We start from the raw sequence: 14,967 nt of genomic DNA on the forward strand, positions 1-14,967 counted from the left end.
TTGGGTTGACTGGTTGAGAGATCTGTGTACCCCCCTTGGGGAAGGTACCTACAAAATTACCTTAAATTCACTGCAAATCATTGAGGGAGACCCAACAAAGCTAGGAAGACACATTGCCTTTGGGTGACACACTGGATGTCCCAGAGGCAGCCCACAAGGCTTGGACAAATCATCTCTGCCTCTCCTTCTGCCTGCTGGTGTTACGGGATAGCGTGAGCTCCAAGCCTACAGTCCTCCAGGAACGCTATGGAAGGTGATGCCGCAGCCTTGGCCCTCCATGGATACATGAAATAAGTTTATTTTTCTCAGATGCCACCAGATGGCACCACAGGATCGAGCTCTGCCTTTGTCAGCTGGCTCAAAAGCAGTGATAGCCGTGCTTTTGTTTTCAGTTAATTGACTGGAAATTTTTAAAACTTATCTCAGAAAGCAGGCTGATATTCCCAGAGCTTCTGTGCAGACGGACAAAATTAATCATATCTGAGCCTTGAAACCAAACTGAAGACTAATGCAAAATGTTCTGTTTCAAATGGTAAAACTTTTCAGATTGCAAAAAAGGGACTTACAGTGTTACATTCATTCTAAGCTCGTTTTTCCACCTAAGAGGTAGGATATTTTAGTGCTGGTTTCTTCTTGCTATAGTTCATTATGCTCTTGTGAATTACCACCCAACTGATATCTCAGCATCTCACTTCAGTACTGTCCCTGTTTTTTTATACAAGGCTCTCTCCTGTAGAGGGAAGGTGATCTCTTAGATGGATCAGATTTTGTCTTGTGTCTGTGCATTGTCCTGCTGTCTTTTTTTGTGGGAATTTTCCTTCCCCTTATTAACAATTTGAATGCTCCTTTCTACTTAGTTTCTCCCACACAACTCCAACCCGCCTTCTCACATCTGTAGCAAAAATGAAATATGCATTTGGAAAATACAATGTACTCCAATTTCTGCTTCAAAATGTGTGCGTGTAGAGCAGGAGAGAATGTAGAGAGTCTATATTTATTTATAGCAAATAGTTATGCTTTGTATTTGCTACAGTTAGAATTGACCTCCAGATGGACTTGCCTTACTTTGGTACAGAGAACCTTCCAGCTTTCTAATTTAAAATGGCTTTTTGCTTATGGTGAAAGCAGTAAATCTGCATAGAGGAAAGAGTACATTTTGTTACCTAGTTACAAAACTAAGAAAAATGACAAATACCATTTGGTTTCACTTCTTGGATTGTTGGTGTTTTTTACAAATTGCAACTGGCTTGGAAAATGTTTGAATCAACTCTATAGGGCCTAGAATCTTTTCTCCATGGAGCTTCAGTTTGTGAGTCTTGTGTAATAGGGTGTAATAGGGTTAGGATTATAAAAGATACTCCTTTTGCCTTACAGGGCTTATTTGCAGAGGCACAGACCATATCCTGAGGGTGCTACTTCCCTGTGTGGTGGAGATGACCTATGACTCTTGTGCTCTGGCATAGGAGAGTTTATCGAATTCTGTGGCCTTTAGCTGCACTTGTCCATAAAGTCTCCCTTTATGTTTTTATCATTGATCCTAATTAGCCAATAGGAAAAATAGAATTATATAAATTTGCTTTATAGTCATGTATAGAGCATTGTATGGTATATATTTGGAATGTTAGTATATATCACTGCACTGGCTTAAGAGGGTAGATAAATGCACATGATTGGACTGTTTTAAAGAAGCTTGTTTGAAAATCAAGGAACAATATGTTGGAACATATCCAAATGATAAATACTAGTAGGTGACAAATGTTATAAATATGTAAAAATAAAATCTCTAGAGAAAAAGAGAGCTGAAAGCACAAATGCTGTCATATGATACTGGGATCACACCAGCTAGAAAGGTGGGTACATCAAGCTCCTTAGGAGCAAATAGTGGATTAGTCTAAATTCAGGCTCTGTTAGTACTGGGAATTGCAGGACATATAGCCCTTTAGGCTCCCTATGTCACTAACAGAAAGATGGAGCCACTTCTGGAGTACCATTTACCTTGCCCTAAAGCAAACATTTTACACAAGCCAGATGATCTTTGGGCTGTAAAAGTCTGCATTTCTTTTCACTGACTATAGAAAATTTGGGATCACTTCCCTTGATTGAAACATATCCCATCCAAACTGACCAAGCATTCATGAATCTTTTTAGTGGTGAATATGAAAAAACTGCAGTTCTAGATTTAATTCTAAACAGTAAGGAAGTATGGCCTGAAAATGGGAGAATGAAACACAACTTACCCTTGAGTGACCATAGAGTGTAGTGGCAAAATTTACAATTTTTGTCCTGGAAGGGAATGAAAGATTTCAGAAGAATAAGTAAAATGAACTTCAAAACCAGTCTGCTGTGCATTCACAAGTGCTGTGGAAAACCCCACAGGGAGCAAGTTTTAAAGTAACACTTGAATCAGAAGTGGTAGCTGTTATTTTAAGAAAAAATATGAAGAGCATAGTGAAAAAAGGAATGATAGCAAGTGTAGTAAGAAATGAACCTCAGTGCTTGAGAACCTTGTGATGATATGAAACTCTAGAAATCAACACTGAAAGAGTGGAAGCTGAGCCAAGTTACTGTGGTTAAAACAACCTAAAATGCAAATTTCTGCTTTTGAAAATCTTTTTTATATATTTAAAGAAATTTCTTATTAAAGAAAAAAAAAGTCTTTTTTATTTCCATGAAGCCTTGGAGTTTACACCCCATGTCAGGAAAACCCCAGCATCCTCCTTGACCATAAAAATTCACTTTAATGAAGTATGAACTATGTCACTGTAAACACTACCCTCTGGAAATACTTACCATTGGAGAAGAGAGCTGGTAGCAAACTGGTTTTCAGTGTTGTTGATAAATATACATTATCTGATTACATACTGAGCCTCAAAACATGGTGCACTTTTTTTGTAATCAGGGTAACTGACTTACATGGCCACAGATGCTCGTAGATCTGTCATTTTGGGATTTCAAGATAAAATAGATGGCTTTCTAAAATACAGGCTTAATGGAGCATCAAGGGAAAAAATTACCACCTGTGTATGCTGGAATACTGTGTGTGTTGGTGACTTTAGAGCTCCCTTTTGTCTTTTACTAACCTAGGAATCTGTCTTCCAGTTGGATTTCTCGCTCTTTCTCCCCCCCTCATCCATATATTTCTGTAATCTGTAACATATCTTGCAATTGCCTTGATACAGTAACTGTTTCCTAAATTAACTCTGACACTTCTGAGCACGTGATCAGAACTTAATAAATTATACTAACAATTCCCATGAATAAGGTATGTCTCTTTTTATCAGCAGCGTTAGCTCTCAGACCTGTCAGGTATGTGTCATGCAAAGCTAGTAAATTGCCCTAGACTAGAGGCTGTGTATTTTCACTGTGATGTAGTAATCAGTTGTCTCTAAAACATTCATTTCACAGTTGTCTCAATGAGTAGAAATCATTTGATGCCAAACTGTGTGCTCTTCAGCTCCTAATATTTTAAGGTGGAATTCTCATTCAGCTCAAACATTCTAACTTAGCAAATTTTAAGACTGTCAAACAGAATTATGTCATATTTGATACACGTTTGGTTTGGAGTGAGCTTTACACCCCTCAGTGTAGCCTTACTGACAGCCTCACAAGGAAGAAAAACTAAAAGCACAAATTTCAAAGCCAGACTGGTACCACTGGAGAAAATGGCTACATCCCTGAGATTTATTCATGCAGAGATTTGCCCCAGGCTGGACATTTGCCTTGTGCATAAACAGACTAGAGTCCTGGTATTATTCTGCTTTATTGGCCAGTAGGTTTTGGGTTCCTGAGTGATTAAAAAAATTATTGTATGACACAAGCTGCAAAATAATAGAAATTGACCATCCATTAAATAGGTATGTGAGGGATATCTGCAATAATTTGTTGGAGGAGATTTTGGAGATCTTTTTGAAAAACACAAGGCAGATATACCTTTTACCTGAACAAGCAAGCCACCAGGACACTAACAAAAGCAAACCACCAGGTCTATTTCCTTTGCATTGGTTTTAAAAACCATGCCTTATTTGAGATTATGGAGCATCATCTGTTTGAATGACTGTGCCACATAATCCTGATCTGTAGAGCCACAAATAAACTATGAATGTTATGCCTCATGTAGTTTTAATAGAAGAATGGAAACTCAGAACACTTACTTCATCTAGAACTGAAGATTCCAGTCAGACAAGTTACCATTCAACCACTGGTACATTGTCTCCTGGTCACTGGATAGATTCCAGTATAAATTTGCCATGGCTCAAGCCAGTGGCCATCTCGCCTTTCACAAGCCTCTTTGCTGTCTTCTTTGGATGTGGAAATATGGAAAAACCTTTACTTGGCTCTCATGTAACCCCACCTAGAGTACTGTGTCCAATTCTGGCGTCCCCCAACATAAGAAGGACATGGAGCTCCTGGAGAAAGTCCAGAGGAGGGTCATGAAGATGATCCAAGGGCTGGAGCAGCTCTCCTGTGAAGAAAGGCTGAGAGAGTTGGGGTTGTTCATCCTGGAAAAGAGAAGGCTCTGGGGGACATCATAGCGGTGTCCTAGTACCTGAAGGAGGTCCAGGAAAGCTGGGCTTTTTACAAGGGCTTGTAGTGAGAGGCTAAGGGGTAATGGCTTTAAACTGAAAGAGGGGAGATTTAGGTTAGACATTAGGAGGAAATTCTTCAGTGTAAGCATGGTGAGACATGGGCACAGGTTGCTCAGGGAAGTTTTGGAAGTCCCATCCCGGGAAGTGTTCAAGGCCAGGTTGGATGGGGTCTGAGCAACCTGGTCTAGTGGGAAGTGTCCCTGCCCATGCAGGGGGTTGGAACTAGATGATCTTTAAGGTCCCTTCCAACTCAAACCATTCTATGATGATTCTATGATCAAGGCAAGGATTTCTGTTTTTTAATTCTCCACTAACTCTGCTTGGGGTCATACAAGTCACCAATGCCCTTCTGTCTCTATGCAGCCTTTAAAATTGTTTTACCTTTTTACTTCAGTTCCTGAGTACCTATTGCTTATTGCCTTCAGCTGGAATTAAGTTCTTATTATCTTTGAGTTATTAGGCACTTGTTAAAATGGAAACCTTTACTTCATTTCCGAAGCAGGAGAACTGCAGTAATTATTTCTGCTTATACCATCCTTTGATGTTCCAGTGTGAAACAAGTCCTGCAGCATTTTGAGCAAAACTGATCAATGGTAGTTTACCTGTATCCAGACACCAGAAGGAAAAATACCTTTTAGAAACCAAAGTATATGGAATAGCTCCTACTAAGAGTGGAATGCCTAAATAACCCAGGAAAAGAGCAGGAGACAGGGAAATCCAAATGCAAAACATAGCATTAGGGAGAAAGTATTAATTCAGAGAGGAAGGAAAGTGAATGGAAGTGACAGTCATATGTAAAGCAAAAGCTGTAGGAGGGAGGAGAGACAGGTTGATATTTTATCAATTTGAAATAGGAAGGTAGCAGGAACTGCAAAGGAGAATGAATGTGTGGAAGCACACAGGTTGAGCAGATGGCACCAGTGAGATCCATGAGATTAGATGGTGGCAGAAATACCAGAGTGTTTGAGTGACCCAACAGGAGGATGCAAGGTAATAAAGCAGCATTTAGATTTGAATTTAAGAGCTAATTATGGGCTCTCCATTTTAACATAAATGAATATTCTTACTAAGTCCTTTGCTTGATGGATTAGTGTTTTGTGTAGTAGTGAAAAGTAATGTAGTGTAATGTAGTAGTGAAAAGAAAGTAGTGAAAAACAATATCTAGATTTATTTAAAAATTAGTTAATAAATATTGGCCCGTGGTATGGTAGCATGCTATTAGCTAGCATGGTGCTCAGATACAGTTTTTTTAATTGGTTATACCACTTGTCATAATACAGAAAAATTGTATGTTTGCCTCTGTCTAGACTTTACCATTTAGCAATGAGCCCAGTTGCACTGATCACCCTATAACTGCAGCATCAGATCCAGTTCAGGTTGGATATAGAACTAGCTGGTAGCTATTTAGTGACCTGAATGAAATAAGTTTCATGTCCACTCAAGCTTCAGTGAGCTTATGTGTCCTTTTCAAAACTTAATCATCTATTTCAAACCCCATTTAAACAAGTTTTGAGGAATACTGGTGGAACTGAGGGGAAATGCACCTTCAGCTGTCACTGTGGTGATCTCTTCAGTGAAACTATTTCAGTGTCAAAGTTTGCTGGTCTGGCATCATTCAGAAAAATTACAGTCATATGGGAAACAGATCTTCTATCAGAAGAATGTCTGCATACTTTGGATTAAAAAATAGGTCTTTGACTATGTTTATAGGCTTAACAGGTAGCATTTGGAATGATTCATGTGGTCTGCTGAGTCCTAAAGCTTGTTGGTTCATGCTGTGAATGCAGTGTATGCAAGACACTTCAATAACATAATATTAATTTTCTTCCTACTTCAAAGATGTGATGCTTTGATACCTCTTTCAGCTGGTTTAGCTGCCTCCTACAGCTTCCTGGCAGAAAAAGGCATATTAAATATTACAGTTTGTACCCCCACAGTGGTTTTCCAGAGGGAGAATTTGCTTCTAGAATGTCCAGCTCATCAGAGCATAAAGACCAGCTTACTAGAGGCAGAAGTCGTAACTCTAAGGTAGCAATACAAGGAAAATTGAAAAGGTCATTGAGGTTGCTGGCCCATAAGAAGAGAGGAGGAGGATGCTGGGTCTGGAGGACAGCAGGTGTGACATGATACTAAGTTCTCAGTGGAGTTCAGGATGAGATGACCACTGTGTTTATATGTGTCAAACTAACCAGTTTTAACTGTTCGGAAGAAAATGTAGGCACAGAAGATTAGGAGAAGTGAGAAAAGTGAGAGGAAAGCAATAAAACGAGCCTGAAAATTTAACAGAAGCTAAGCTGGAGAGTGAAGACTCTTTTTTCCCCTGTGCATTTTTCCTTTCTTTCTATTTCTAAACTTTTCCTTCACTAGCAAAGCAAAAGCTCTCCTGTATGGGCATTTTTTCCCCTGGGGTGCTGGAGCTGCCATGGGGCTGAGCATGCTCTGCTCCCCACTGGTTCTCTCCTTCAGTACTTTGCAGAGCTTCAGCCTTACACTGGATGTGTGGGCTTTGCTTTGCAAAAAGTGACCTGTCTAAGCTGAAAAATACTATTGAATGATAGAATGGTTTGGGTTGGAAGGAACCTTTAAGATCGTCTAGTTCCAACTCCCCTGCATGGGCAGGGACACCTCCCACTAGACCAGGTTGCTCAGAGCCCCATCCAGCCTGGCCTTGAACACTTCCAGGGATGAGACATCCACAGCCTCCCTGGGCAACCTGTGCCAAATTGCTGTGCTGTGGTGACTGGCATGAGTTTCTTTTTTGGGGATTGCATCAATGGTCAGAATTGTGTGGGCCAATGTGAAGAATGATTATGCCACCTTCTTGTGAGGAAAGTTTTCCCCAGATATGTTCAAGGCAGGTCATCCCTAATGTGTGCTTTTCCAGTGTTCCCTGTCTTGCTGTAAGATGGTGCTTTCATTACCTAAGAGTTGATACATCATATATTCAATTTCTAAAGACTAAGCAGGACTGCTGGAGATGCCTCTCATCAGTCATTAATGTGCCTAAGAGTACTTAAGTTGACATGCAAAGTTAAGGCAGAAAAATACAGTTCCTTGTATCTTAATGCAAATAATGGAAATTCTGGCTGTAAAGAGCTGACTTCCTTCAAACTTCAGTTGGCTTTTTCAGGCACCAAAAGCTTTTGTTTCATGAGTTCAACAAATAAAATAATTTGAAAAATCTGCTTAATTTTTTCTTCTGTGGTCAAAAAGGTTCCATTTCTTCACCGTTTAATTTGCTGTATAAAAGCACTGTACTATGCCCATGACAATTCAAAGAAGAAATGAAATCTTCCGTTTCCTCCCCAGAGTTGGGATGTGCCTTTCCTCTCCTTTTTACTTCAACAAGACATTTCAAGTGTTCATTTAATCACTGTACAAACCCAAAAATAAAGTACTTTAAATAAATAAATGGCTAAATAAAACAGATTGTTCTGCTAACCCCTTTGTGAATGACCTACATATGAATCATGCGCAGACATTCTAACAGAAGACAAACCAAACTGTAGTAAGTCTTTCAGAGTTCAAGTTCTATTCAGAGGTGAACCAATCTGTGCTGTATGGGCTATTCAGATATTTTAAAGGTGATATGGCTTGTCCAATTTTAGAAGGTTTCAATCTATTAAAAATATAAATCTCACCTTTCTTTTAGATTATGATTCAGTATCTAATGAAGCAGATCATGCTTTAGTTTGAGTGAATGAATGCAAAGGCAATTCCTGCGAGCTACAGTTGCATCTTTTTCTCTAACACAGTTTAGTTTTGCCTGTAGTTTTAAACTATAATCTTCCATCGCTCTTTGTTTGTCAGCTTTCTGACTGCTTTTTGCCACAGCGTGCAGAAGACACAGACAGTTGTAAAAGCTGGAGGCTCTCTCTTATTTCCATTATGTCAAATTCGTTTTAGAGTTAGGCATAAGAAATTGTGCAGTCAAGTTCATTCTGGGCCAGGGCATCCGGATTGTGCACTCAAGCTCAGAACAGCAGTGCTGCTTCTCTTACTGTATAATGCTTCTTAAAGGCAGCCAGCCCATTCAGGAGGAGAAATAAGCCCCAACAAACCTTTAATAGGCATTACATTTTTTGCAAACACGTGCAAGGTTTTTGTTTATTAGCTTGTTTCTTTTACTGATTATTCTTAACATAAAATACATTACATTAATTGAAAGCAGTAATTGAAATCAGATTATAACAATTTGCAGTGAAGTCACATCAGGGAAAAATATCACCACGACAACTGTTATAATTAAGACATGGTTTTGGAGGAAGAGGCAAGACAGAGTATTGTTTATTTTACCCTCTTAGAAACTCTTGTTCATTTTGGCCTGAGGGTAAAAAATTGATTAAAACACGTAAATTAATGGTGTATTTCATCTAGATTTACTGTTGCTACATGAATATGCTGTTTTCCAACTGGAAGGTTTAGGATTTGATTATGTTTGGGTTTAATTCAATATTGGGAAATAATACCCAGAAATCAAGTTAGCATCTACTCTTCTTGTTCTTTAGACAGTCAAACTAGGTTATATGTCCCTTCTAAATTTAACACCTGTTTTTTCTGCAGCAAGATTCTGTCAGGTATTGGGAAGCAAAATAGCCTGCAAACTGACTTCTACCTGCCTATTTGGCAACAATTGTTTGATTTTGTTCTGCAGCTCTGCATCTTCAAGAGGGAGATCAGTATTTTGGCCACCTAGTGTAGTCAGGTCATTTGCCTGTTAAACTACCTTTTTTTCTGGCTTGTTTATCATCTTGATAACTCGGAAGATAGAAGTGATGTGTTATTTTCTCTCTCACATTTCTTTTCCTTACTCTTTTGATTTCATCCTCTCAAACCTGTCATTCCACCTCAAATGTCTATCCCAGCCTATATCCTAGGAGACAACTGAACTCAATTTCAGATAACTCACTACAATATGTTGTGTTTGCATTTTCACCAATCATTGCTTCCAGTATGAGCATGTAAAGGACAAAAAGTAGTTAATTGTTATTTCAGTGGCTTCTTATTGTTCTATGAAAAAAATACCCTGAAAAATCTTCATGTAACTTTGATAGAATTCCTGTCTTGTATTTATATTCTTGATGCATTATTTATATTCTTGATGCATTATTAGGATTTTAGGATTTTAGTTATTTGATCACATATAGATAGAAGCATTGTTTTTCAAAGGAGAAGGAGAACAAGCATATGGGTTTTTTATTCTCTCATACATCCTCTCCTTCTATCTACAGAAAGATTATGATGATTTATTAATGATTTTTAAAGCTTCATGTTCTTCTAAAACAACTCTTACAGACCACCACAATGTTTTCCTATATTGCTTTATATCATCTTGCAGAAGAAAGTCTTCAAGCTTAAGCCTCAACAAAATTACTGTTGGTTTTTTTTCTGGACAATCCAGGAGCTCAGGAATTCAGGAATGTTCTTTTAAGCTTTTATTCAGGTCATCCTAACTGCTGCTTTCTCAGGACTTTTATAAGGACTCCAGTGAAAAAACAGGGAAGAACATAAAGCCAAGCTTTCTACTAAGGGAGAGTTGACTTGGCTTCAAAATTGTCTTCCTCAGAGACACTGAATCACAGAATTGCCACAGTTTGAAGGGACCTCTAGACATCATCTAGTCCAACTCCCCTGCTAAAGCAGGATCACCCAGAGCACATTACCCAGGACTGCATCCAGGTGGGTTCTGGATCTCTCCAGAGAAGGGGACTCCACAACCTCCCTGGGCAGCCTGTTCCAGGGCTCTATCACTCTCAGAGCAAAGAAGTTTTTCCTCATATTTAAGTGGAACTTCCTGTGTTCCAAATTGTGCCCATTGCCCCTCATCCTGTCACTGGGAACTACTGCCAAGAGTCTGAATCCACCATCACTGCACCCACCCTTGAGATACTTGTAGCCATTAATAAGGTCTCCCCTCAGCCTTCTCTTCTCCAGGCTAGAGTGCCAGCTCTCTCAGCCTTTCCTCATAAGGGAGATGCTCCAGTCTCCCAGTCATCTTTGTTGCCCTCTCCCCAGTATTCCCTGTCTGACTTGAACTGGGGAGCCCAGAAATGGATGCAGTATTCCAGATGTGGCCTCACCAGGGCAGAGTAGAGGGGGAGGATGACTTCTCTTGACCTGCGGCTGAGGTTTCCTTTGTGGCACTGTGTTGCCTGAACTTTAGGATTCTTTTTGGACCTCCACAGCACCAAAGCTGTGACTACAGGGCTGAATTATTGATCACTTATAGTGCTGGAATATCCATGCCCATGGCAATGCAGCATCAAGTGTCATAACACCATCACTGAGTAAAAGCAGGGCACAAAGCCTCTTTCCTCCAGAACAGTAGCCTAAGTTGTGCTCCTCTGAGGAAGTCAGTATTCTCTGCAGAGGTTGCAGACTAAGTCCCAATTGACATTGTATTCCTCTTCAGATGTTTTCAGTGCTGTACATTAAAATGTATTAGCATGGCACTGAAAACTCTGAATCACTCCTTTGTTCTTTTAGAATGCACTATTCCTAGACTGAATTTCAGCAAGGTTTTTCCAGGTGTCTATGTTAGTCTTGCCATCCACCAAACTTTAAGTACACAGCTTGATGGAGGCAGTTAAACCTTTGGCTTTTTTTTTTTTTTTTTTTGGCTTTTTTTTTTTTAATTCACTTCCCTTTACACCAACTAGATAGAAACTACAAAACCAATATGACTTTCGCTTTGCATTTGGGCAACGGGACATTTACATCCATCTGATAATTTAAAACAGAACCAAAGGAAACAAAACAAAAACAAACCACCTTTTTCTTCCTGTCTGGTGTTAAGCTGCTCAGGTCTGTTGTTTGGTCTCCTTCCCCAGGTGAATGGTATTGATCTTCGAGGTGCTACCCACGAGCAGGCGGCAGCTGCGCTGAAAGGAGCAGGGCAGACGGTAACGATCATAGCACAATACCAGCCAGAGGGTAAGCAAAATCATACACTTAAAGACATATGGTAAAAGATAAGTGCATTAAAGCTGGCCATTTAACAAGATGAGGCTGCTGTAGATAGTGCTTTCCCCAGCTATCATCAGAAATCATCTGGAATGAAAATTGAAGTGGCAACTCTATCCTAAGAAAGTGGCTGTATTCTTATCACAGGTGTTGCTTTTAGAAGTATTTCATGCAGCTCCAAGAACTATCTCTAAGTATGCATGTGAGATGACAGTAATCAACACTTAGTTAATAATTTTATTTTAATCCTTGCGTATTTTGCATTCTTTTCTATTCTCTCTCTGGAGACAGATAGTGCAAAAGAGAAGTTAAGAATGAACATAAATGCTGGGAGGGTATGGAGTTACTTCAGACAGTGAGATCAGAATTAAGCACAGATAAGTGCTTCCTGCCAAATGCATAGAGCTTCCTTTACTTTTGGATGGTGATGTCCTTGTACCTCCAGGTAATTAGCCCCAGACAACAAGTACTTACTAGAGAAATTTACAGCTTTCTAAATAAAAGCATCAACAGAAAATTCAGCAAAATATAAGACATTTAAGGAGTGATGTATCTCATTCAGCTTTTGGTGTCTCATATTTAACTTTCTAGAGCTAAAGCTAGTTTCAGTGGGAAGAAGCATTGATGGATTTTATGAGTCCACAGTTAAGTGACAGAACTCCTAACTGTCCACAGGCTGTTTTTTCCTGATATGGCTGAGTCTCTCAAGGAATTAATGAAACTAATATTATTTTCTGATAGGAACTAAAGATGGTTTTCCTCCCCAGTAGTTGTTACTTCAAAACTCTTTCCAGGTGAATTCAGGAACTCCAGGTGTCAGTAAAGACTTGCTGGCACTGTTTTATCATGTTTCACTAGCAAGTTCTGGCTCAATTCACAAGTCCTGCTGTGACCTGTCGACAGAAATTGTTGATTCTGCCTGACTGCACCCAACCTAAGACATCTGTAAATCTCAGGTGAAACAGAATAGCTCTAAATAACAGGTTCAGCTAGTCACATTTTTCAGAGACACTGGGAAGGTGAATTAGTATGGCTGGAGTTTATCCAGCATGATGCTTTCTTTTGTCTCTTTGGATCTGATCCTGATGGTAGCACACAAAGAGAAAACAGCTGGTGTTTTAGTCAGACTTAAATTGTGCTTCAGATCTGGTATCATGGATCCATGTATTGGTTTGTCTGCTCTTGAGTTATCCAAGCAGAATAAATTAGGCCGTACTAAGGAATGGGCAGATGAGAGCAAATGAAATTGCAGGTGTCTATCTTTAGTTAAATAAATTGAACATATTAATATAAAAATGTATAAGCAATAATCAGTTCTTTTAAAGGAGTATTGAAAAGCAGTTCCATTACAGATAGCTGTCTGCACTGGATTGTGAATAAAACCATGTTCCCATTAGTTCCAGCAGTCTTGTTTGCTGTCTGGTGATTTTATACTGCAATTATCACCATGGTGTCTTAGCACTTGTAGCAATCACTGGCATTTCAGAATTATTCCATGCTCTTGTTAATATACAGAAAAATACATCACTTGACAGATTTTTCCTATTACATTTGAACTTTCAGTTGACATACTTTTTTCCCCTATATTTTACCAGCTCTGTAGTATGTCAAATTCAGTTTGTTGAACAAGCAAGTCAAATGATTCTGATAAAATCCATGAAGTGTTATATTGCTAATTTAGTCTATTTTTCCACTACCACTGCTCAGTTCACCAAAAACCCTGTTGAGGGCAGACAAGTCCCAGCTGTGTGACTTGTTGTCAGGGAAGCACAGCCAGTTTTCTGTTCCAAAATAATTTGAAACACACTGAAGGGAGTAGAGATGCTGAAGAACAGGGCTATTGAAAGTTAGCACTTTTATAGGAAATTATTGAATTTTTTAAGGCACTGAGAGCATTCATTAGTTGTCCAGCATGTGTTGTCTTACAGCTAAAGTATTAAATTTTAATCTGAGATGTTGGTTAATTCAAACCATATAAACATACATTTGAAACTAAATATTTATTTATTTAAAATTTTCCCTAACAGCAAAGGAAAATGAAACAACTTTAGAAAAGTTGTTTAAATAACTTTCACAGAGAATAATTTAAGGACTTACAGGTCATACAGAAAGACAAACACAGTCTATATCAGCATAAATATTAATTTCATTCCAAAGATCCTGCACAATACTTTTTGTCCTTTCTTTGTCATTTATACCTCATCTCTTATTTACCGTATCTTATCTTGATGCGTATATTGGAAGATGCTAATGAAATACAGCCTCAAATTGTACAGGTGTGTTTTCTCCAGGGCCTCCTCACTTTAAAATGCTTCCATAACTAGTGAGGTGGATAAGCAAAGTAGGCCTGTAGCTTGATTTTTCCATTTTCATACTGGAAGCTCTCAGTTGTTACTGCAGCTTCAGGGGTTTTTGGGAGATCCAAAAATAGCCACTGCAAGTGTTAACCTATACTTTTTTTAATCTTTTCCAGCTTAATAAACCTTTAGATGTTGTTGCAAACAAAACCATTCAAGGAAATATTTAGCTATTAGTATTTCAGGTATTACGTGATGATGATATGAGTACCAGTCAATAGGATAAGCCAGCTAATGATTAGCAATTCAAATGTTTAGTAGAAAAAACTAATGTTCCAATAATCTAGTTTTTATGCAGTAAAGCTCACAACACACTTATCTTGGCAATAATATAGGCTCTCCAAAAACAAATAGTGTACTTTGCTGTGGGAAGAAGATGAGATGACTACTATAGAAACAGCTTTCAGAGTTTAACTTTCCTTTTCCCTGTTTCAAACAACCAAAAGTTCATCTAAACCTTATATGAACTCTCCTCACATTTATGTGTGTCGTCTTGGCAGCAAATCTCATGAGAATGGCAACTCCTGCAAAAAAAATCTAGTGCTTGCCATCAACTTGAATAGCTTTTCCACTTGATATTGTGGCACTTTGTTTTCTCATCCTCTCTGGAATAAACAAATGCAGAGACGAACTCAGATAAAATAGAATAGAATCACAACATTGTCTGAGTGCTGTCAGACCTGGGGTTCGTGATGGTGCGTATGGCACACTGCCTGTCCCTTTGATGAAAGTAGTCTTGGAGATAGGAGAGAATTCTGTTAAAGAGCACAGATATGGTGAACCAAGTCAGAAGGGCAGATACAAGCAGTGATCTCATGAGAAGAAGCTGACTGGAAATACAAGGGATTGTATGAACAATAGGAGAACAGCTCCTCAGCTCTTCTGTTCTTCAATCCCTCTTCCCTCATTTATACTCACTATTTTATTTCCCTCATCTCTCTGAGAAATAGGAGAGAAAAAATGAAGTATGAAATCCAAACAGAAATGCAAATTATGTAAACAAAACTATGGAAAGATTATTAGGAGCAAGAGAAAAAACAAATAACAGAGATTTAAAAATC

At 38.8% G+C, this 14,967-nt stretch overlaps 1 protein-coding gene across 19 annotated transcripts in view; it reads left to right on the plus strand.

Moving 5' to 3' along the window:
* DLG2 (discs large MAGUK scaffold protein 2) overlaps positions 1-14,967 on the plus strand; it is a 1,033,121-nt gene that overhangs the window by 808,061 nt on the left and 210,093 nt on the right. For all 19 annotated transcript variants that reach the window (XM_051620514.1, XM_051620368.1, XM_051620405.1 and 16 more), the window contains one exon: positions 11,417-11,519. In XM_051620514.1, the coding sequence (XP_051476474.1) occupies positions 11,417-11,519 (103 nt within the window). The remainder of the gene's footprint in view (positions 1-11,416; positions 11,520-14,967) is intronic.

Source organism: Apus apus, chromosome 1 (assembly GCF_020740795.1).
Source record: "Apus apus isolate bApuApu2 chromosome 1, bApuApu2.pri.cur, whole genome shotgun sequence".
Taxonomy (NCBI): domain Eukaryota; kingdom Metazoa; phylum Chordata; class Aves; order Apodiformes; family Apodidae; genus Apus; species Apus apus.